The 21,210-nt window shown below is 46.3% G+C and overlaps 1 protein-coding gene across 2 annotated transcripts in view; it reads left to right on the top strand.

Moving 5' to 3' along the window:
* Aff3 (ALF transcription elongation factor 3) overlaps window positions 1-21,210 on the top strand; it is a 538,593-nt gene that overhangs the window by 124,164 nt on the left and 393,219 nt on the right. For both annotated transcript variants that reach the window (XM_047523038.1, XM_047523040.1), the window contains 4 exons: window positions 1,525-1,599; window positions 3,751-3,871; window positions 4,889-5,201; window positions 5,325-5,710. In XM_047523038.1, the coding sequence (XP_047378994.1) occupies window positions 1,525-1,599; window positions 3,751-3,871; window positions 4,889-5,201; window positions 5,325-5,710 (895 nt within the window). The remainder of the gene's footprint in view (window positions 1-1,524; window positions 1,600-3,750; window positions 3,872-4,888; window positions 5,202-5,324; window positions 5,711-21,210) is intronic.

Raw genomic sequence — 21,210 nt, 5'->3', positions numbered from 1 at the left:
TGTCTAGATATCTCTTTCCATTTAACCACTGTAATTGGCTTTGGTGTAAGCCCCACAAGAAACCTCAATTTATAGATTTAAAAATAAGTGGGAAATGATCAAAATGTTTTTACCATGGTTTTCATTTGCTATTTTAAAAAAGGTTCTAAAAATAAATACGTCTTTTAAAAGGAGTTGATTTAAAAGGTTCATTTTCTGGGACTGTTACACATCTGCAATAAATAATAAATAATAGCAGTTGGCTGCTTCCACTTTGGTGCAAAATAAATAAATACATGTGGAGATATACATTTGAGGAATGGGATTCTTGTCATTTTTACAGAAATAAGGAACGACTTTGCAGATAGAGATTTTACCATCTGCTAGTAACAAAGAAACTGCTCAGAACGAACACGCAGTGCTTACTGAGTTCAGCGTGTATGGTGGCCTGCTAGGAACCGGAATTGTCTAGAACTCAAGTCCTGCCTCCCCAGCGAAGCCCACCCGACTTGCAGCACGTCAGGGGAAAGGTGTCTGCGCTTCTGAAGCGCAGGGCGCGGTCTTCACGTCGCTCGGAGGGCAGAGGAGTGAAGGGGGCTGAGCTTTCATGCCTGGGGATGAAGAGGAAGGCCCTGCAGCCCCGCCTGTCATCAGTGGCTCCGCGGGCTCCCGCCGGGCTGCTGCTGGCAGTCACTTCGTGTTGCTGGAAAGCCGAAGCCCCAGAAGCTCAGGGAGAGACGGAGGGTGGGAAGTCCCGACTCTCTCTCTCTCTCAATGGCATTTGCTTCAAGCGAGTGACATTTTAGCTCCCTGGGTCTGAAATGACACATGGGGGTTGCAGTTCTAGTTAAGGAGAGGGAGTGGGTGGGCCACCTTTGGGAAGGGCCCCGTGCTGGGCGGATGCCGAGTTGCCTGCCGAGGAAGGGGAGAAGCCAGACCTTTCTCTCCCTGTGTCCTTTGGTCTCCGGTGGAGGGGTGGGCATGGGTGTCCTGGGGTCTTCTGGCTTCCGCCTGATGGGGTGCAGACAAGGCATCAGCTCCGCGGCAGCCCTGGAAAAAGATGGCACGTGCATTTCTACCAGGAGATTCTGTGTCAGAAGCCACAGGCTGGTCAGGCTGGCAGAACCGGACAGGAGGAGGTTATCTGGCAGTGACGGGCGTCCTGCCGTGGCTGTGGGGTATCTTCAGCCTAAAGGGACTGGGCAGCGGGGCAGCTTAGTTAAAGAGAAGCTTCTCCCTCACCTCCTCCTTTCCCACGTTATGGAATGCTCTCTACTCGCAGACCCTGGCAGTGTGTTGGGACTGGTATCTGCTGAGTTGCCCTTGGCATTTCTCCCGTAGCCTTTGCTTGAACATCCGAGCCACCCTGCAGCTAAGCAGAGTTCGCTGCTGCGCTTGACCCTCGTCCCTGTCTTCCGTGGCACCTCCATTGGAACCCTCTTTAAACCTCGCATGCTTTCCCTTTGGCCTTCGGGGAATCTCAGATGAAGGGGTGCAGGCCGAGACACCCAAGGCTAGTCACGTTTAAAGTGTTTTCTCTTCCAGGGGTGAAGACATCTTAAGCCAGAGGAGTGATTCTCTAGTGGTGGAATTTCAGTCATCAGCCAGCAGATGCAGGAGGTATCTACCCGGGGCAGGGGCCTTCTCAGAAGCCACCAGTCATCCTCGGGCCACCTGCCTGCTCCATCCTGCATCAGCCACTGGGGACATCACACCCATCTCGTGTGTTTGGTTGTTGGCTCCACCTGGTTAGGGGGCAAGCGTGGCCTTGGGCCCCACGGGGCTTCTCCCGCGCTGTGGAGAGAGGAGCTCCCAGACGCACGCCAGCTTAGGTGTTTGATTGGAGATGCCAACATTGATCTAAAAGGAGTTCGCGATGCAAAGGAGAATTCCCATCCGTGCCCATCCACAGTGTGTCATGTGTCCCCAGAGCAGTCTCCATCTGAAGTCCATGGAGTGTTTGTGAAAGCTGGGGTTTTGTGGGACACAGGTCCACCAGCAGGTCAGGACACTCCCTCTCCTTTGAACTGGAAGCCTGGTTCCGTGAATGGGAGTGTCATTTCCATGCTGTGCCTCTTTAGGTTAGTCACCGTCACCCTAGAAAGTTCTCAGTGGCCCTGATATTGGAGCTGTGAGCTTCTCAGTTGGGGGAAGGCTCCGGAGGTGGCAGCCTCCCTGGTGTGAAGGACACTGGTTGGGCTCCTGGACCTCATAACTTTGGGTGATGTACTCAGGATGAATTAAAATGCTAATAGCCTCCCTGTTCTGGATATTTTAACAGTCCCTAATTTTAAATTTAAATGAAATGCCTCGGGGGCTGCGGTAGCCTTGCCAGAAGCATGTCGAGCATCGCCACTTAGACAGCGAGTTTAAAACCTGCTCTGGCCACCAGGCAGGGCCGGTGGGCAGCAGCGAGGGGACGATGTGTGACTTATGTCCCCTGCAGCTACGTGACACAAATACTCTCTCTGTTACTAAAAGTAGCTGTTTGGCTTTAATAATTTGAATTTTCATAACGTCCTCAGAACCCACATATCCTGTTATTTTAATCATATTTTCATAGCCAAACACTGGGTTTTATAGCACCTACAGTTTTCCGGAGCCTCTTTAGTGAATTACCTCCCAGCTCAGACCTCCTAGCAGAGCCGTCGACACCCCCGCTTTGCCGTGAAGAGGCTGAGGTATAGGGAGCCGAGTGGCTTTTCCATCATCCTGTCTCTGGTTAGGGCAGAACTGGTTGGTAGGTGGGTGCCCTGTGACCAGCCTGGCAGCGAGGTCATTCATGTTCCAGGCTTCCGCCAGGATACGAGGGCAGTGCTGGTTTTGAGGGATGGGCTGGTTTTTTCCGGGTGGTGCTATTGGTTCGGTTGTCCACACCGAGGCGAGGCCAGATTTCTTGATTCAGTGAGGCCGCCCGCCCCAGAACAGAAAGCATTTCTTCCCATCAGTGAACAGGTCCCTTCCTCGTCACCAGCTGAATCAGCCCTGCTATTTCTCCTTATTAGAGGAAGGAACCCGTTTTTATCTCCCTTGGTTCTTCCAGTTTTCTGATGTCTGGCTGCTGCATGATTGTATTTTGGGAGAACAGATGTTAATTTCCCCAACTGAAAGGACAGGTTCCTCCATGACGCCACAGCATTCAGTCCCCGTCCCCTCCCTTGGTCGCTTGCACCCCTCCCTCCTGGCACATTTTCCGTAGTTAGGAGGAGCCACAGTGTCAAATATATCAGAAGGGAGGATCCATTCCATCGTCGTTTGATGGCTTGACTGATTGACAGAGATCAGAAGAAGGCTCTTAGCTGTGTCCAGCACCCCAGCACGGATCTCAGCAGCTCTTCAGGGAGATGGTTAATGAAAGAATCACTACAGAAACACAGCCATGAAAAAAAAACAAAAAAAAAAAAACAAAAAAACCAATCAGGAGCACCCCATCTAACACTCAGGCTGTGTCCCAAGAGGAAGTACGCTCATAATTCCTCTTTACACCTCGCTCTAATTGCCGTCTGCCCTACTCTTAGTCCTCTCCGGTCAAGGCGCTTAGGTGGTTCCTCTTTCATGGATCAGGCAGGGGAGTCTGGCTCTGGTTGGAACTTCCCCTAGGAACGGTCCCTCCTGAAGAGTGTAATGACCAGGTTCCCAGATTCACGCGGCCTCATTAGCCTGGCTTTCATCTGATCATGTCCTCGCTGCCATCGCCCCGTGAAGCAAATGTTGCACAGGGCTGTCCCCTTTAACTTTTTGGTGTGTTTTCTTGTCTCTGTCCTGATACAGTGTCTATGAGCCCGATAGGAATGCGTTACGGAGGAAGGAACGAGAAAGAAGAAATCAGGAAGCTCAGCAGGATGGTGGCACATTTCATTCCAGTTACTCTCTCTTCAGCGAGCCCTACAAGGTAGCCCGTGTTCCGTTGTTGGGCTTTAGCCCGGCTTGCTCTGACTCCCTGGGGTGGTGGTCTTGACTGAAGAACGGATGGACCAGTCTCCAGATTTCTGCCTGCTCAGCCAGGGAAGAGACCTCAGCAGCCACATCTGCAACTTGCTCTTCAAATCTTGGGGTCTAGCTCAGTGGCTAGTGTTTGATATGGAGAGACACTTGCTAAGATTTTTATTGATAATACAACCTTAATCTCTGCATTGATCTTTCAAAGTCAGTGCCTTTTTTTTTTTTTTTTTTTTTTTAATGTTTCCTAAACTCTTAGGAAACAAACACTATTTACAAAAGTGATTGGGTTCCATATTTGACGTGTATGGCTCATGGTGAGGGTCAGGGCACCTGAGAAAGAAACTGAAAACTTATTTCTTATTTTTACCAAAGGCCAGATATGTTCCATTCCAGAGTGAAATATCTCCCCAGCTATTGCTAATACTTTAGTCTGCATGGAACTGTGATAGTTGAGGCTGGTAAATTCCTGCACATTTAGTCCCATGTGCCTTGAGCTTTATCCTGACTCCTCTTGCCTGCCACTCTAGATTTCTGACAAGAATAATTATCTCTTTAGAAATTGGAAGCAGACCGATTCTGAGCCAAATCTAAATTTTCAAGAAAAGCTTTCCATGGGACTACAGAAATAGAAAAGAAAAATCCAATCCTAGAAAGACCTAATCTAGACCGTTTTGTTAAGTTGCAATAGTAGATTTTCTGATTTCCTGGTAATGTAGTTTAGCTACCCGATACCAAGGCCGGATTCCTTTTTGTGTATCCTGAGGGCATTCAGGACAGGTTTGCGTCTCTCGAGTGGTGCAGAGTGCTGACAGGTATCTTCCCAGGCCCTGAGGATTTTGATTTCATCTGTCAGCCCTCGTCCTGAATGCGGCAGCCCTGGTTCTGTGCCCCGTCAGGACACCTGTCCGTTATTTCCCGTGTTTCTGTTGTCTCTAACAATAGCGCGGATGTGTTTTTCTTTCTCCAGACTAACAAGGGGGATGAGCTGTCCAACCGGATCCAGAACACTTTAGGCAATTATGATGAAATGAAAGACTTTTTAACCGATAGATCCAATCAGAGTCACCTCGTTGGCGTCCCCAAACCAGGGGTTCCTCAGGCTCCTGTGAACAAGATCGATGAACATTTTGTTGCAGATTCAAGAGCCCAGACCCAGCCCTCCTCTGTCTGTAGCACTGCATCATCCACACCAGCCGCTGTCCCTGTGCAGCAGAGCAAGAGAGGCACCATGGGCTGGCAGAAGGCTGGGCACCCACCGTCTGAGGGCCAACAGCGGGCAGGTAAGCAGGAGCACAGGGCACTTGCTTTGCCCAGATCGGCAAACCCAAAGAACAGTGATAAAAAACTTAACCGCCATGTGCTGAGTCTTCTATCCTCATCTTCCTCTTCTTCTTCCAACTCAGCACAACAGGGCTCTCTGAGGACCCTGCTTGGAGACGGTGTGGGCAGACAGCAGCCACGGGCCAAGCAAGTGTGCGGCGTGGAGTTGGCACTACAGACCCAGGAGAGGCCTGCTGCCATGGCAGCCAAGCATGGCGGCGGTGGGCACTGTGTTCAAAACTTCCCTCCTTCCCTGGCCTCAAAGCCCAGCCTGCTTCAGCAGAAGCCAACTGCGTACGTGCGACCGATGGATGGCCAAGACCAGGCTCCCGATGAGTCCCCGAAGCTTAAGTCGTCGACAGAAGCTGGCGTGCATGGCACAAGCTACAGGGGTGTCCCAGCCAGCAAGCCAGAGTCAGCCCGAGCCAAAGCCAAGCTCTCCAAGTTCAGCGTCCCCAAGCAAGGAGAGGTGAGTCCCCTCTTAATTCCACTTCCGTGCCACCGAAGAGGCCTGTGGCTGTGCCACGCCTGGCAATACCACTTGCCGGAGTCCTTCGTCAGTAATGTGGCTGACGTCACGGGGTAGGATTTACAGCAATGCCGAGGGAGAGGCAGACAGTAATAATGATTTCTTCAAGTCTCAAATGTATCGTAACTGGTATTTTTTAAGTACCAATACGGCCTGTGTGTGCGTCTCTGTCTGTGGCGAGGAATGCCTCCTTCAGTCCAGTCCAGGGGATTTTGTGAACAAGCTCATGTTGACTGAGATATTATATACTAGGAACAAAGGCACTTCAGAGGCTGTAATTTTTAATATGTAAGAAGGTAAAATTTTATGTAAGAGTCAAGAATCTCTTTCAACATTTTTATCAGTTTTAAAAGTCCCAGGACAAACTGCATAAAGGAAAATGCATAATAATTTTTTTTTTTTAGTTGTAGATGAACACAGTGCCTTTACTTTATTTGTTTGTATGTGGTGCTGAGGATAGAACCCTGTGCCTCACACGTGCTAGGTGAGCACTCTGCCACTGAGCCCCAGCCCCAGCCCACTCATAATAATTTTTAAAGTATTTGTTTAAGTGATTCAGAATCAAATATGCTGAATATTTCAGATATATCAGATATCTGACCCATATCCTAATCTTTGAGATTCAGATTCATTCAGGTTAATCAGAATTCTTACCTGAATTCTCCTCGTCATATAATAAAAATGATCTTAGGTTGTTACATGGATATATGAACAGAGCAAAGTATTTTTAGTTCATAGTCTTCTGGTTTGTATTTCGATTTTATTTTAAAGCATTAATTTATTGTATTGCAAAATGTGTGGCATAGACGCATTGAATATTGAAATTCTAAACCAGCAAATGGCCCAGTGACCGAGGTGGCAGATGAGGTAATGACCAGTCACTTCAACAGTGAATCTGGATGGAAAATGAAGTTTTGCTTTGAAGAAACGCATCTCATATGATATCACAAATTGGAGATAGTCATCAAGAGCTCATGAAGAAGAAATATGACTGTATTTTTGTTGTTCTTTTGCTATGATGTGGGAAACTAGTTAATGTCTGAGTCCTTGAACATCATGTTTAGGAACTGTTAAGTGGTTTTTTTTTTTTTTTTTTTTTTTTAACATACTCTTCTTTAAAGATGGAGGCACAGTGTAACCAAAATGTTCTTTGTATCTTAATTAGATTTAATAACCAAATGAAACAAACATTCTGACATTTCTTGTTGCATTTCTGAGCGGCCGTCTCAGAAGTCCCCGCAGACCACTTGTGCAATGAGCGTGCCGCCTCAGAGCAGATATCCCGTGTCTCTAGGAGATGTTTACCCAGGTTTTAATGAGGACATTCAGTGGCCTGTATACCAGGAACTTCTTTTGATTACACATTTATGATGGATTCTAGAAAGTGCTCATTAGAGGAATTAATGGAAGCAAAATGTAATTTCTACAACATTTATGTTTTCGAGTCTGGAGGAAATGCACAGAGATACCGCCTTATAAAACTGAACTCATCAGGCCCTTAGATTTTTGTCATCATTGTCAAATGACCTCTACTTGCAGATAAAGCACAGCTATCTTTGAATGGTGGTGATGAACTTAAGCCACCAGGGATCCCTTTACCATATGATTGCCTTCTTGTTAAAATGATTTTTTAAAATTTACCAAAGCAGCTTCAAATTATTAGGTAATAATCTGTTTGTTTTTTTTTTTTTTTCATTTTTTTGGAACCCAGTGAGTTAAAATGGGGAACAGGCCAGGTGAGGTGGCACTCATCTGTAATCCCAGTGGTTTGGGAGGCTGAGGCAGGAGGATCTTGAGTTCAAAGACAGCCTCAGCAATGGCGAGGCACTAAGCAACTCAATGAGACTCTGTCTCTAAATAAAATGCAAAATAGGGCTGGGGATGAGGCTCAGTGGTCGAGGGCCCCTGAGTTCAATCCTGGTACCCACCCCCAAAAAAGGTGGGGGCAATATTTTTTGATAGCCAGTGTAGCCTTCTGCAGGTACCTTTAGAGTTTCCTAGGCCTTTTGAGTATGTCATTAATCACTTGGACATTTTCTGGATTAGGAATGACACACGGTATAGGTTTTGGTCGTCACAGACTGAGCTGGAGCGGCATGTAGAGAGAAATCAGAGCTTTATACAGGAAGTATTACACAGGTAGCATTTCATTTCCCCTCCATGTGATGACCCTGGACCGTCCAGCCTGCCACCCGCTCCCGTTCTGTAGTGAACATGTCAGAGGCCACGTGTGCATTGACAGAAAAGAGGTGTCATTTGTAGAAAAAAGTTATAACAGGTAGGGTATTTTTCTGGAGTGGGGGATGTAGTCCTCATTTTAGTAAAAAGCTTTTTGTGTTAGGAAAATCCTGTGATCTGAACCTGGAAACACTTGTCTGTTTAATCAGTCCACTGTCACAATAAGTAAGGAACTTTTTTTTTCACAGTGAGCAGCAAAATAGTATCTGCAGCTCACTTCTCCTGCCCTTCAAGCTCCAAGGATTTTTTGGTGTTTTTGACAGTATTCCAAGAGAAGAGTAACAAGGACTCTTTTGCAGGTTTATCAGTCGATATTTGTAGGCCATTCCTATAAAATCCATAATGATAGCATAGGAGCCAAAATAATCATATCTGCCAGATTTTACTTTTGAAGGAATATGTGCTTTTATTTTTTGGAACATGTGAAACAATTTTTGGCAAACAATGGGAAAAATGTCATACCTGTATACTTAACGTTCAAGCAATTTCAAGAATATTCATCCTATTAGGGCAGATACCGCCAATATGAAAGTGTCCCCTGGCTTGTTCTGATGTTAACTTCCAGTGGTGGGGGGAGGGTGTTTTATAGGGAAATTGACACAGAAAATGACCTGAACGGAATTTGCTTCCCCTGACCACACTTTTTCAAGGTATTTGCTGTGCAACAAGACTTAATCCCGTATGCAGAATATAGAGGCTGAAAGAAAAGTATTAGATAAAAATCATGTAAAAACAAGGGAGAGGGTCCAAAAATTAACTGTATGGCACTGTGTAGGGACATCCCTCATAGGAAGATCAGAACCCTGAGCCCTGTGATATGAGAAATTAAAAAAAATATCAAAATGTGATCTCTGCCTTCCGGATATCTATCTATACGAGTTGAATAAATTAGACTCTAGCACTTAGCTTTTAATTTGCAGTTTCTCTCACTTACAGTCCAAACTAGGTTTAAAATGGGCCTTCTAGCCCTAGGAAAATTCCCTCACCTTCATCATCCCCGTAGTGGAAAAATGTTATTTTTAAACATGGAGAATTTCTGAATCTCTTTAGCCCAATTTTACACTTCATAAGCTCTTCGTCCTTTCCCTTCCAACATCTGCCGTCTGTCTGCTGCCATGGCAAATTATTTGTTATAATTCTTTAGTCTTCCAATAATAGGTAATTAGTGGAGGAAAATCCAGTGCAATTTGATGTGGAAGTTAAAGGCCTCGAGAGAATTCTTGAACTGATACACCTGCCTCGTGGCTGGTTTTTCTCAGCTCAGTTTTGGGTTTAATGAAAAACATATTTTTGTTGTTACAGCTCAGACTCTTATTCTCGAGGCCGACCCTCATTAAGTGAGCCTCCCCTGGAGTGTTACTTGGAAAGTTGTCTGTTGTGAGGTGGGAGACAGGGGATTTTACAAATGGCTGGAACATGTATTCTAGAACATTCTAGGACAGAGACCAGTAAATTTTATTTCCAACTGAAGTCAGTCAGTTTTGCCCCTCACAAATATACAAGTCCAGATCTAGACCTTGGGGATTCTTCACCTAGAGGGGTGGAAATATGTTTTGGGGACCCCAAATTCATTACAGTCTCAAGGTGTTCTCTTTAGGAAAAAAAGAACCCAACAGATAAATATCTTGCACTTGTGGTTTTTACAAAACACAGAACTGTGCTAACACACTGCTAGGAGCCCCCCAGACATGGGGGACCCTGAAGCTTGAGTGTGGTTGGTTGGCTTCAAGGTCTGTCTTTGGCTCAGGGGATGATAAGGAATTATCACTAAAATGATCATTGGGGATTTGAAAAAGCGCTTCCTGTTCACCTCAACCTTGGTAAAACTTTAAAACACACATTTATACATCAGGTGAAAAAAATAGGGCATGACTGTGGAGAAGCCTAACATGCAGAACTTGTGCTGCAAGATGTGGGTGTCTCGCGCTGTGCCGCCGTTCTGTCTGACAGCTTCAAGCCTTGGCTTTCTGAAGCCTGCAAGGCTTCATCTCTGTTTGTCATTAATTTAATAAATATCACTGCTCTGAATCTAATATTGCCAAGGGCTTTGCTGGCTGGGAACAGAACACACTCGAAAAGCCAGGGGGCAGAGGAAACCCTGCTGCCTGCGCGTAGTTGACCAGGAAAGAAACCTGAATCTGAGGATCGATCCACAGACCGCATGCGAGGGGTTTTGGTAGGGGTTGGTAAGAACAGAGTAACCATTTGGGGCTGGTCAGAATTTTATTTATCAAAGTACATAATTAAGTACTTTAAGATGCATCGATCAATCAGAGCCTTTCCGCGGTGGGCCTTCAAAGAACCGCCGTCTCTGCCGTGGGTGAGAGGAGAAAAGCGAAGCACCCTGATTCCACAAAATAGCTTCCTAGAAAAGCAATTAACTGATTTTTTTTTTTTTTTTTTTTTGAGTTCACAGAAGATAAATGATGTAGGCTTCCTATTTCCTGTCACTCTTGGTTACCTTTGTATGAAAATGGATTTCTTCCAAATCAAAGTCGGCACCAGCCTGTCGCACAAAAAGGCATTTGCAAGGCGACGTGTGCATCACGGGTTCATGCCAGTCGGAATTTCTTAATTACACTTGAGACGCGGAATGTTTTCGGCTCACAGTGTGCCCGTCAGATTGTCCTGGAGTGAGCAGTAAGGTGTCCAGCCTGGAGCCTCAGTTTCCCTTTCTGTCATGCCCCCGTCCTTCCCTTCACCCCCGCCTGCACCCTCTGTCACTTGTGGCTGACGGTGGGCCAGTGTGGCTGGGGGCCGGCACAGGCCATCATGCTTTGTGCTTGGTCCTGCCCCAGAGTGCCCCACTCCCTCCTCTCCGTGAGGATGTGGGGACTTGTCCTGCCTTCGCTCGGGAGGGCAGAGACTCACACTTGGCTCTCAGGGACTGGATGGAAGCGCTGGCTTTCCACACGGTGGCTGGGTCATCCTCAAGGTCCCAATGGAGGCCGCCTCTGGAAATGTTTCCATGTTTTTTAACCCTTTTATGTTCCGCCAGCAGGGCCTTCAAAGGTAAGGCACTTCATAACATAAAATGACTTTGGTTTCTATAACCCTCGATTGAAAAATCCGAAGAAAGTGTATTAAAATGTGTCCTTTTGTGTGAAGGTGCTGGTGTCCTTTTCCTGCCCCTTGGGCCTGGGCCTCCTTCAGATTTGTAGCATAAAGCCAAGGGGAGCAGGGACCCCCAGGGAGGTTATTAGCAAGCCGGCTGTATTTTCCCTGTGGGGTTTCTCAGTTCTTGTAAAGCTTGCTCCCTGGAAAGCATCTAGACACCCTGCAGGGCTCCTTTGTCTTAAACCGCAACCTTACACATGTTCACGCCCAACCCCGGGCTCATCAGGAGCGCGGGAGAAGGCTGTCACTCCACTCTTGGGAGAGAAAGCCCCTCATTTTGTATTTTACCTTTCCTTGGTTGGAAATCACGCGCAGTCTCTCAGATACACAGGGACGAGATGGCACACGGCCCTAGACCTGCGAAAACTGGGTTCAAATCCTGGGTCTGCCCTCTGTCAGCAGGTGATTGGCAGCAAGTAGTCTTCACTCCTCTGGGCCTTGTGTGAGGAGTGGAGGAAGTGGATACCTGTTTGGCAGAGTTACTGGGCAGGGGAGTAAAAAGAGGTCAAGTTTGTCATGTGCTTAGCGCAGTGATGGCATAATAAGCTTTCTGTAAATTTTAGCTACGTTAGTGTTACAAAGTAAAATAAACAAAACGTAAAAAAAGAATGTGTTATTGGGAGTGGTTGTGTGTGTGTGTGTGTGTGTTAGGAACTAACAAGGCTAAGGATGTCCTGGATTAAGATAACAAAGCCCAGGTGACCTGATTCTCCCTCCTTCACACTGAGCCCCTCCTGAGAGTTTTAATCCCCCGTCTGGGATCTCACTGGCTCTCTTTCTCTGTGTATTTGTTTTTTTTTTTTTTTTTTTTTCTGCACTCTTATTATCTACAGGGGAATACAATCGGGCAAGCTTTACTATCAACTACATAAAATACAGAATCAACAAGATTTGGGTTGAGGCAAAATGTTTACAGGTTTGAGAGTAAGTATTTAGAGTGACTCATTGAAACAGATCTTTTGAAGCCCTGCGTATTAAATAGTGTGTTCAATTGGGCTGAGCAGCGGAATCACTTATCTCCACATGATTAGGCAGCATTAGCAATACCTTTATAGTGGATAGAAGTAGGGTCTCTCTGGTGCTATTTGTAGATCCCCTTCCATAGCTGCACATGTGATGAGAGGCCTACTCACCACCCCTGGACACTTTGCAGGTGTTCTGGGGTGACCGAAGGTCAGGCGGCAGGGCCAGTGTGCTTACAGGATCCATGCTGTCTGGGACCATCTTTATATAGCGTTGGCCCAATCCTAGAGTGAGGGGTGCTGACACGGGGCCCAAGGGTCTCAGTTTAACTCCCACTCCACTTCCTGGACAGATGACCTTGTGCCTTAGTTACCCCAAGGTCATCTGCGACATGGAATCATGATAGCATCTATTGACAGCATCCTATGAAAGTGTCCGACGCACCGTGAGCACTCAGTAAAACCCATAATAATAACGTAATCCTTGTTATCACTGGAGCAAATACGTCTCCAGGCCTCAGGTTCCTTATGTGACAGGTGACACGTGGAAATGGACAGTAGCTGTATTGGCTTTGCATTTACCTTCTGAAGCGCCCAACCCCAGACAGTTGACAGCTTGGCACCTGGAAATTGAAGCAGATGACTGTCACCACAGTGTCATTTCCACGGGCAGGATTTTTGTATCATGCTGTTTTCGCCCTTGGTTTAGGGAAGCGTCTCTACCTGTGCCTGGTGCTTGGTTTGTGCTCTGTAGATACTTAACGAGTGGGTTAATTAATTTAAGAATAAGAGTGAGAGAAGTCGCTCCCCTCCACGCACCGACCCCTCATGTTGGGGCTGCGGAAATCCCTGCCAGACCTTGCCTGGGAAGAAAGGAGCCAGACGCTTCCAGCGTGTAATTCATAGCTGCTGTTGCAGAGATGGAACCATGTTTACCGAGGTTCCTAGGCGCAGCACATGTGAGGTTGATCTAGGAGCTCCATGCCGGCCTGGGACAGACGCTGGCCAGGCAGCGCTCCGGGGGACGTCATGTGCTGCATGAGCAGGAGTCCTGGCTTGAGGGCCTGAGTGCAGCGTCCCCGCAGATGGTCCTGTTCCAGGGTGGGAGTCGGAGTGAAGGAATGTGGGGGGAGGGGAGTGAGGGAGGGTCCGCGTTCTCAAGTTCCCTGCCCCGTGAGTTCAGTTTTCATGGATTCCAGACCGCGGGACGCAGAGTTCCCAGAGGCCCCGTGTCCCTGGGCCCTGTTGAGCGCCTGTCCGCGCTGCGCCAGCCCTGCCCACCCTGGCTCCCGTTCGTTCTGTCCGTGGAAGGCTTTGTTTCCTAGCGCAGGCCTGCGTGACCCACGCTTGGACCCCGAGCTCCGCTGCCTTGCTGTCTCACAGGCACGGCCTTTGCAGCCACGGCCAGCCTCTCGGTGTTTGCATCCACACATCCTTCGACGACGTGCTTCTCGTACTCAGTTGACAGTCACCCCTTACCTGTGTGACAGAAGCAGAAACAGAAAAATGCACACATTCTGCTCCCGTGAGTCCTGACAGTAGCTGGAGCTCAGTCTTCTCCCTGCCCGCCTCTGTTCTTGGAGGTCTTGGAGACCCCAGCATCGGCCATGGCCGGTCTCCTGCACTTGCCCCTAGCGTGTTGGATTCCCCTGCGTGGCTGGTCCCCACGTGCTCAAGCCCCACGGTGACAGGGGACCTAGCAGCCTCTTGGGGATGCCTTCCCGCCCTTGATGGCTCTGACCCCTCCTGAGGTGGGCCTGCAAACCAGCCTTTCTATACGTCACGCTTCTCGGTTCACTCGTGCCTCTGAGACGGCGGGTTGATGGCTGTTTCGCAGTTGTCCAGCTTCGACGGTGAGTTCCAGTGGCCTGGGTCTTCACCGTGTCCCCTGGGCAGCACCCACGCGGGTCAGGCCCCCCTGTTCCAGATAGACACTGACGTGCATCTGAGCATGAGTCGTAAGAACAGCCTTCCTGGCTCACCGCGGCCGGGCTCCATTGCTGGTTTACGGTTCTGACTTCAAGCCCTTCCGTAATTTGTGGTACATATTCTGGAGAGAGGAGGAAGCAGGCAGGGCAAAGGGGCTGCAGGGTAGGGAATGGGTTGCAGAATTGAGGGCGGTAGTTGGTCTTCCCTGAGGTGCCAAATGTGCTCAAGGAGACGTGAGGGAAGGACATGAGGAGGGAGCCAGGAAGATGAGGAAGGGAGGACGTGCTGGGTAGAGGGGAGTGTGCGGCCTGAGCTGGGCAGAAGTGGAAGCAGCCTCCTCGCCCTGGGCAGCCAGGAAGCAGCGAGCTGGAGAGGAGCTCACGGGGGAAAGTGGGAGCGTGTGAGGCCTGGAGGAGGCCTACGGACTTTGCGAGTGACAACGGAGAACCCCTGACAGGCCTCGACAGGACTGTCACGACCCGACCTGGGTATTGAAAGTCTCCGTCTGGCCGTTGGGTCAGGAATCACCTAACAGGACAGGGCAGAAGCAGGAGATCAACTGGCGGGTCGTTGCAGCTGTGCAGGGAGAGATGGTAGCGGGCTGGGGCCACCAGGGGAGTAGCCGTGTCGAGGAGGTTGCATCCTGGTTGTGTTTTGGAGAACAGCAAATAAGATTGGCTAACAGCGTGGAGGACAGGACAGACAGGACTCGAGGACAGGTTTGACCTAAGCGATCCCAGAAGAAGACGCTTTCCACCAAGATGAGAAGGGTTGTGTATGAGACAGGTAATGGGGGAAGAGCCAAGCATTTGCCTGAACTCACTGAGCTTGAGGTGTTGGTTGACATCTCAGTGCGGGTGATCACTAGACTCGGGGCCTGGAGCTTCAGGTGTGGAGCAGATGGAAGAGGCGCTCTCTGGGATACAGGTGTAGATTCAGGAGGTGTTCGCATGCACCTGGTGCCCAGCACCTCCGGACTGGATGAGGTCAGGAGGGAGGAAGAAGGGCTAGAGAAGAGGTAGAGTCGGGTGCTCGGCTCCAGCAGGGGTCTGTGGGAGCAGGAGGAGCCAGAGGGGTGACGGAGGAAGAATCAGCAGGTAGGGAGAAAGGAGCACAGTGTTTGAAAGCCAGGAGAAAGGATGGTCTGGAGAAGGGAAGGGGACTGTCACCAGTGTCATCGGTTAGCTCCAGAGCTTTGAGGCCCAAGAGACGATCGGGAAGAGGAACGAGAGGCGGTACCTAGAGGTGACTCTTGCTGGGTTTATTGACAAGAGCAGCAAACGTGGTAAAAGAAATATGTTTTCATTGTAAAACTGGGAATCATTAAGAGCCTAAAGATAATAAAATCACCTGCAATAGGGAAATAATCTCATTTAGCATTTCGATATGGGTCCTTCTGACGCGTTCTTCCCTATGCTTACGCCTTCTTCGCCGTGTTGGGATAGAGACGTTGTGTCTAGTTATGATCTCATTTATTTTCCTTCCATATTGTTGCCACTTTGCCATGCCGTGAACAGTGGTTGGCAGCATTCAGGGTATGGTGTTTAATGGTTGCATCTCATTTAGTGGGACAACTCCAGTGGTTTTATCTTCTAATTTCCTTACATAGTCCATGTCATAACTTATTTACATAATTCTTGTGTTGAGCATTGAAGCTGCTTTCAGTTTTTATACAATTATAAATTATTCTGCAATGAGTGTGCTTACAAGTAAATTTCGTATATATGTATGAGTTGTTCCTAGGAAACAATCTTAGGTATCTAACTTGTAATTCCCAGAGGAGCAAACAGTTCTCTCAAATCTTCTGCAAATTTTGCATTCCTTTCCTTTTCCTGTTTTTCTGTTGATGTATTTATTTTGTCTTACTGAATTAAAAGAATTCTTTAAATATACAGTAAATGGACCTTTCTTAAGTAATAGTTTCAGCGATTTTCCCGTTTTTGTTGATTAACCTTAGGAATTAAAATTCTGACTCTGTCCCTCTCCCTTTTTTAAGTCTCTCCATTTATTATTGTGGGTAGAAAAGCTGTTCACACAGATACAGTGAAGAGCTAAATCTGACATCTCAAACCATAAAGGACATAGATGAAAAGTCCTCTCCCTGGAATTTATTTTGCTGAAAGGTAAGGCTTCACTGATTTATTTTCTCAAACAGTTGAATCCCAGCATAATTGGCTTGTTAGTGTGTTCTTTCTTTATAATTTCAGTAAGGGAAAAGATAATTCTTCCATCTTTATGGAACCACGATGCAGCTGTTGGTAGGAATCCCGAAAGATTGGAAATCTCAGCTCCCAGTGCTGTGTCCTTTCAAGACCCCCGAGGTCCTCCTCCATCCCTGGTTGGCCCTCCTGCCAGCCAGCTTCCCTTCTCTCTGACCCTCGGTGCCAGCATGTGTCTTGTGACCACTTACCCTGTTGGCTTTCCTTTATCTCCGTCTGATCTCACAAATATAAGTTCTTGAGCCCCTTCCCATTCATCTTGGCATCACCCTGGTCTAGAATAGGGTCCTCCAGAGCTTTCCTGGATTATTTTATCCTTAAATTCTGGACATTGAGCTTCTGCACCTGAAAACTTAGGTAGACAAACCTACTTCTGCCGGTTGGAATGGTGTTTGGTGGATCAATAGCTGAAATACAAAGCGAAGACCAGGCTGAAGTTCAAGCTTGGCGTCTGACCTGTCTCCATGGATTCCCGGCCCTCCTACTGTTTCCTACACGTGCCGTTTTCTTTCCTCCTCTTGGTCTTTGCTTATACCTAGGGTTATTTATTTTCCTTTTCCTAGTTTTCCCTCCATATTCTTCCTTTCAGGCAAGTTCCTTTTATGAAAAATCATCCTCATCATTACAAATGGATCCTTGTTCATAGGGTGGTGTATTTGCTTTCTTAGTCTTGAGATTTTTCTGTTTAAGTGCTTGTTTTTAATGAATAGGATTCAGGCTCATGTAAGTAATTCAAATAATGAAGAAAAATGAAATTTAAAAGATCAGCTCAGATCCCACCGTCCCCAAACCTCTGGTTCCAGCTAGCGTTCTCTTTTTCCCTGTCTCTTTACATTTCTTGCGTTCCGTCCATTTGGGAACCTGTCTTGTCCTCTTACTTCCTGCTGGTGATGTGCTTGATTGATTTTCTTGAATGTCTAAAGGGACTGTCCTTTTCATTTCTGCAGCTTCCCCAAAATGTCTCAGTATGAAGCCATTCATAAAACACAGTGCTCTTTCAATCTGCTCATCCGTTTGTTCTTCTGTGTAGTTCAGAGAGCTTTTAAAAAATATCGAGTGTTCACACGCATATTGTTTGCATATGGTTTTTATTTGCCCATGAAGGACTTTTCCTTATGTTGGATCATGTTTGTCTTTCTTTCACGGCTGGTAACTCCTCTCGTAACTGCTTTGATCTATATTTTTTTCAACTGCCTTCAGTGTTCTTTTCCTAACCCTTTCCTGTTATCAGTGATTCATTTTCAGTGTCTATTTCATTTCTTATGCCAGTTCTTTAAAATTATTTTATCTACAGCTTTTACATTAGTTTTTTGGCCAGTTTTCGAATGTTTCAAAATAGTTCTACCATGTGATTATATGATTTTACTTAAGAAATTATGACCTTCCATGAGTACATGAATCATTCTTTTCTAAGAATTTATAAGATTTTAATTGTAATCTATTGCATTAATTATGGGATTAAATTTACTTATTTGTGTTTTTGGCACCAGGTTGAACCCAGGGGCGCTTACCACTACACGACATACCCCAGCCTTTTTAAAATTTTATTTAGAGACAGTGTCCCACTGAATTGCTTAGGGCCTTGCTAAGTTGCTGAGGCTGGCCTTGAACTCATGATCCTCCTGCCTCAGCCTCTCAGGCTGCTGGGATTACAGGCATGCCCCACCGTGCCTGGCTCAGATTTGGCAGCTTCCACACCGTTTTCCATAATAGCTGTACTAGTTTACATCCCCACCAACAGTGTTGACTTGATCCAGGATGGGCCATTCCCAGCCCTAGGAGGAGGAAGAGGGAAGGGACTGGAGCACCTGTGTGTGCAGGTGCTGCTGGGTGGAGCACAGTGCTTTTCCTCTCAGGTGCCACGGGCCAGATGGAGGCCTCTGGCTGTAGCTCGGGTGGGAAATGAAGTTGCTGCACTGGGTCACCGTGAGTCCAACTTCTGTCACCATGGAAAACATGGACCCCTCTTTCAGGACACTGTGAGCCCTTCAGCGGTGGGAATAGTTTCCCTCCGTCCCCATTTCTCCAGTGCCTGAGGGCAACTTTGAGTAGGTGGATGCTCTTCATTTGCTGAATTTTTTAAAAATTAAAATGCCGCAGTTTGTATCATATTTTGAATTTCTGAAAGAATGGGGTCTGTACATTCATGAAGTGTTTTAGAACATTTTAGAAATTTTTGACAAGTAGAAAAAGGCTGCCTTTTATATTATTCTAGTTTGATAATTGTTCCTCAAACCAACGATAGCGACAAAAGTATATGGGTTTGATTGAAGTAAGTATAAATACAGCCAGTAATATCAGTTTTTCTTCCTCAATATGAAAATGTCTTTGGATAATAAGCGGATTCCTATCTAAATTCATGAGTTCTCTATGACATCTGGGTTAAGCCTGAAATGGATTAATCTTTTTCTGATAAAGTTTCATAAGCTGTGATTTCTCTGGTGACCACATTTAATTAGATATTAAATAAACTGCTTATCTTTATACCAACAGGTTTTATGGCTGCATTTTTTCCCCCTGAGCTGTATTTACAGATTAAGTAGCTAGCAGAAGTAAAAATAAATAAATAAAATTGATTACTTAGTAAACTGTGATACTCTTCAATTAAAAATTAAAAGATGCTCACTTCTTAAATGAAAAATGAACCTGTAAGTTCTACTTTAAAAGGCAGAGATAGGGAAGATAGTCTCTCTGTGTGCATTCTTGTGAAAACAAATTTATTTTACCTTTCCAAGTACAATTCCCCACTCCTCCCGGAAATTGGCTGTGTTTCTCGTAAGTGGCAAAGTTCCCTTTTCTCTGCCAAGGCTGAAACATTCTTGTGGCAGGGTTCTGAAGACTTCAGTTAAAAACCTGGATTTCCTTTTCTTTCTCTAATTCCTTTAGTATTACACATCTGGTAAGACTCTCCAGCTTCAACATAGTGGCGTCCGACTTGTCTTTCCTCCTCCCCGCCCAAAGCTCAGGCTGGAGCGGAGATGCCTGTAAGGTCTGTAAATGTCCAAGAGCAGAGATGAGCCTGCTGCTTCCTGGATTGATCTAGAATTGCCAAGTGGCCTTTGGTGTTGAGCAGGAGAGTTTCTGAACTGCTTGCCAGGGCTGAGATCAGAATGGAAGGAAGGTCGGCACTTGTCGGGTTGCCTGAAGCTTTACGTGTGCATTGTGAACAGTTCAGTTTTTCTCAGTTCCATTCAGTTTTTCTAGAACAAGGCAAATTTTTAAAAGAGACTTTACCCTCTGGAAATTGCTTTAGTTTCATCAGATTCGAAGCCAAAGGATGTTTACCTTTCTGTGTGAATTCCTTCTCCTTGCTTGGGTAAACTTCCAGGGACAACTGGGTGGGGATGCAGAGCAGGGGACCTCCCGGGAGCAGAGCCTGGGCTCAGCTGTGTGCAGCCGTGCCTGGGTTCCTCCGAGGTCCCGCCTCTCCTGCTGCAGGGAACCTCAGATTGGTGTCTTTCAGGAGCCCTGGTGGTCACACAGCATCCGTGCTGCCCTCTCCTTGTCCCAAGTCCTTCCTTTATGTTTTCTTTATTTAAATTCAGGTTGGGTAGTTGGTGCGGCGACACGTGCCTGAAATCCTAGCAGCTCCAGAGGCTGAGGCAGGAGGATCATGAGTTCAAAGCCAGCCTCAGTAACTTAGCGAGGCCCTAAGCAACTCAGCGAGACCCTGTCTCTAAATAAAATATACAAAAGGGCTCTGTGGTTAGGTGCCCGAGTTCAATCCCTAGTACCAAAATAGTAGTAATAATAGTAAAAAAAAAATTAATGGGGGTTGTCTCTAACAAGGTTCAGAATCTCCCTGGAACTCTGAGTCCTGGATTCGTCCTGGGCCCTTCCCCGTATTTCCACCTCTTCATACTTTGTGGATTGCTCTTCTCAGCGTCTCTCATATTCTTCTAGTTCTTTTGTTTTTCAATTTCAGCAAGCCATATCTTAATTTTTTTCTTTTAAAAATTTTGTTCTAAGTAGTTATACATGAGAGTAGAGTGCATTTTGACACATCATACATAAATGGAGTATGAGCTCTCATTCTTGTGGTTGTATGTAATGTAGAATCACACCAGTTTTGATTATTATATTATGTTGCACATATTATATTGCACAATGTCCAGTCATTCTACTGTCCTTCTCACCCCCATGGTCTCCTGTCCCTTTACTCTCCTCTGTCTAATCCAGAGTACCTCTATTCTTCCCTAGCCCCCACCCCTTATTGTGAATTAGCATCTGCATATTAGGATTGGCTTATTTCACTTAGCATGATTATCTCCAGCTCCATCCATTTACCTACAAATGCCATAATTTCATTCTTCTGTATGGCTGAGTAATATTCCATTGTTTATATATAACACATTTTCTTTATCTATTCTTCTGTTGAGGGGCACATATAGGGTTTGTTCCATAGCTTGGCTATTGTGAATGGAGCTGCTGTAAACATTGATGTGGCTCCGTCACTGTTGTATGCTGACTTGAAGTTCTTTGGATATAAACTGAGCCTTCCTATTTACACGTCACTCCCATCCTAGGTCTTCTGAGTTTTGCATGTCCATCCAATTGTCTTTTAAAAGAAGCATCATCTGATTAATCATCCTGAGGAGCCAGTTTCACCTCTTTCCTTATCCAGCTTAAAAAAAGAAAGAAAGAAAGAAAAAAACCTGGCAAGTTCCCTACTCCCTGCTGGATATAGAACAATTATTTTATGGACAACTGTAAGTTACCTGAAGATAACATAATTTCATCATTAATTTTAAAAATTTAATTGTGGTTAAAAAAAAAACCACCACAGCATAAAATTTACCATCTTAACCATTTTTAAGTGAACGGTTCAATAGTGTCAAGTAGACATATTATTCTCATTGTTATGCAAGAAAATTTCATGATTCTTGCGGGCTCCTTCCCCCAAACCCCCAGAGGCTTGTAAATCTCATTACATTTAATACAGTAAGTACTGTATCATAAAGAATCTCAGAACTTC

This window comes from Sciurus carolinensis, chromosome 13 (genome assembly GCF_902686445.1).
Source record: "Sciurus carolinensis chromosome 13, mSciCar1.2, whole genome shotgun sequence".
Lineage (NCBI taxonomy): Eukaryota > Metazoa > Chordata > Mammalia > Rodentia > Sciuridae > Sciurus > Sciurus carolinensis.
This window is presented reverse-complemented; position numbering and strand designations above follow the sequence as displayed.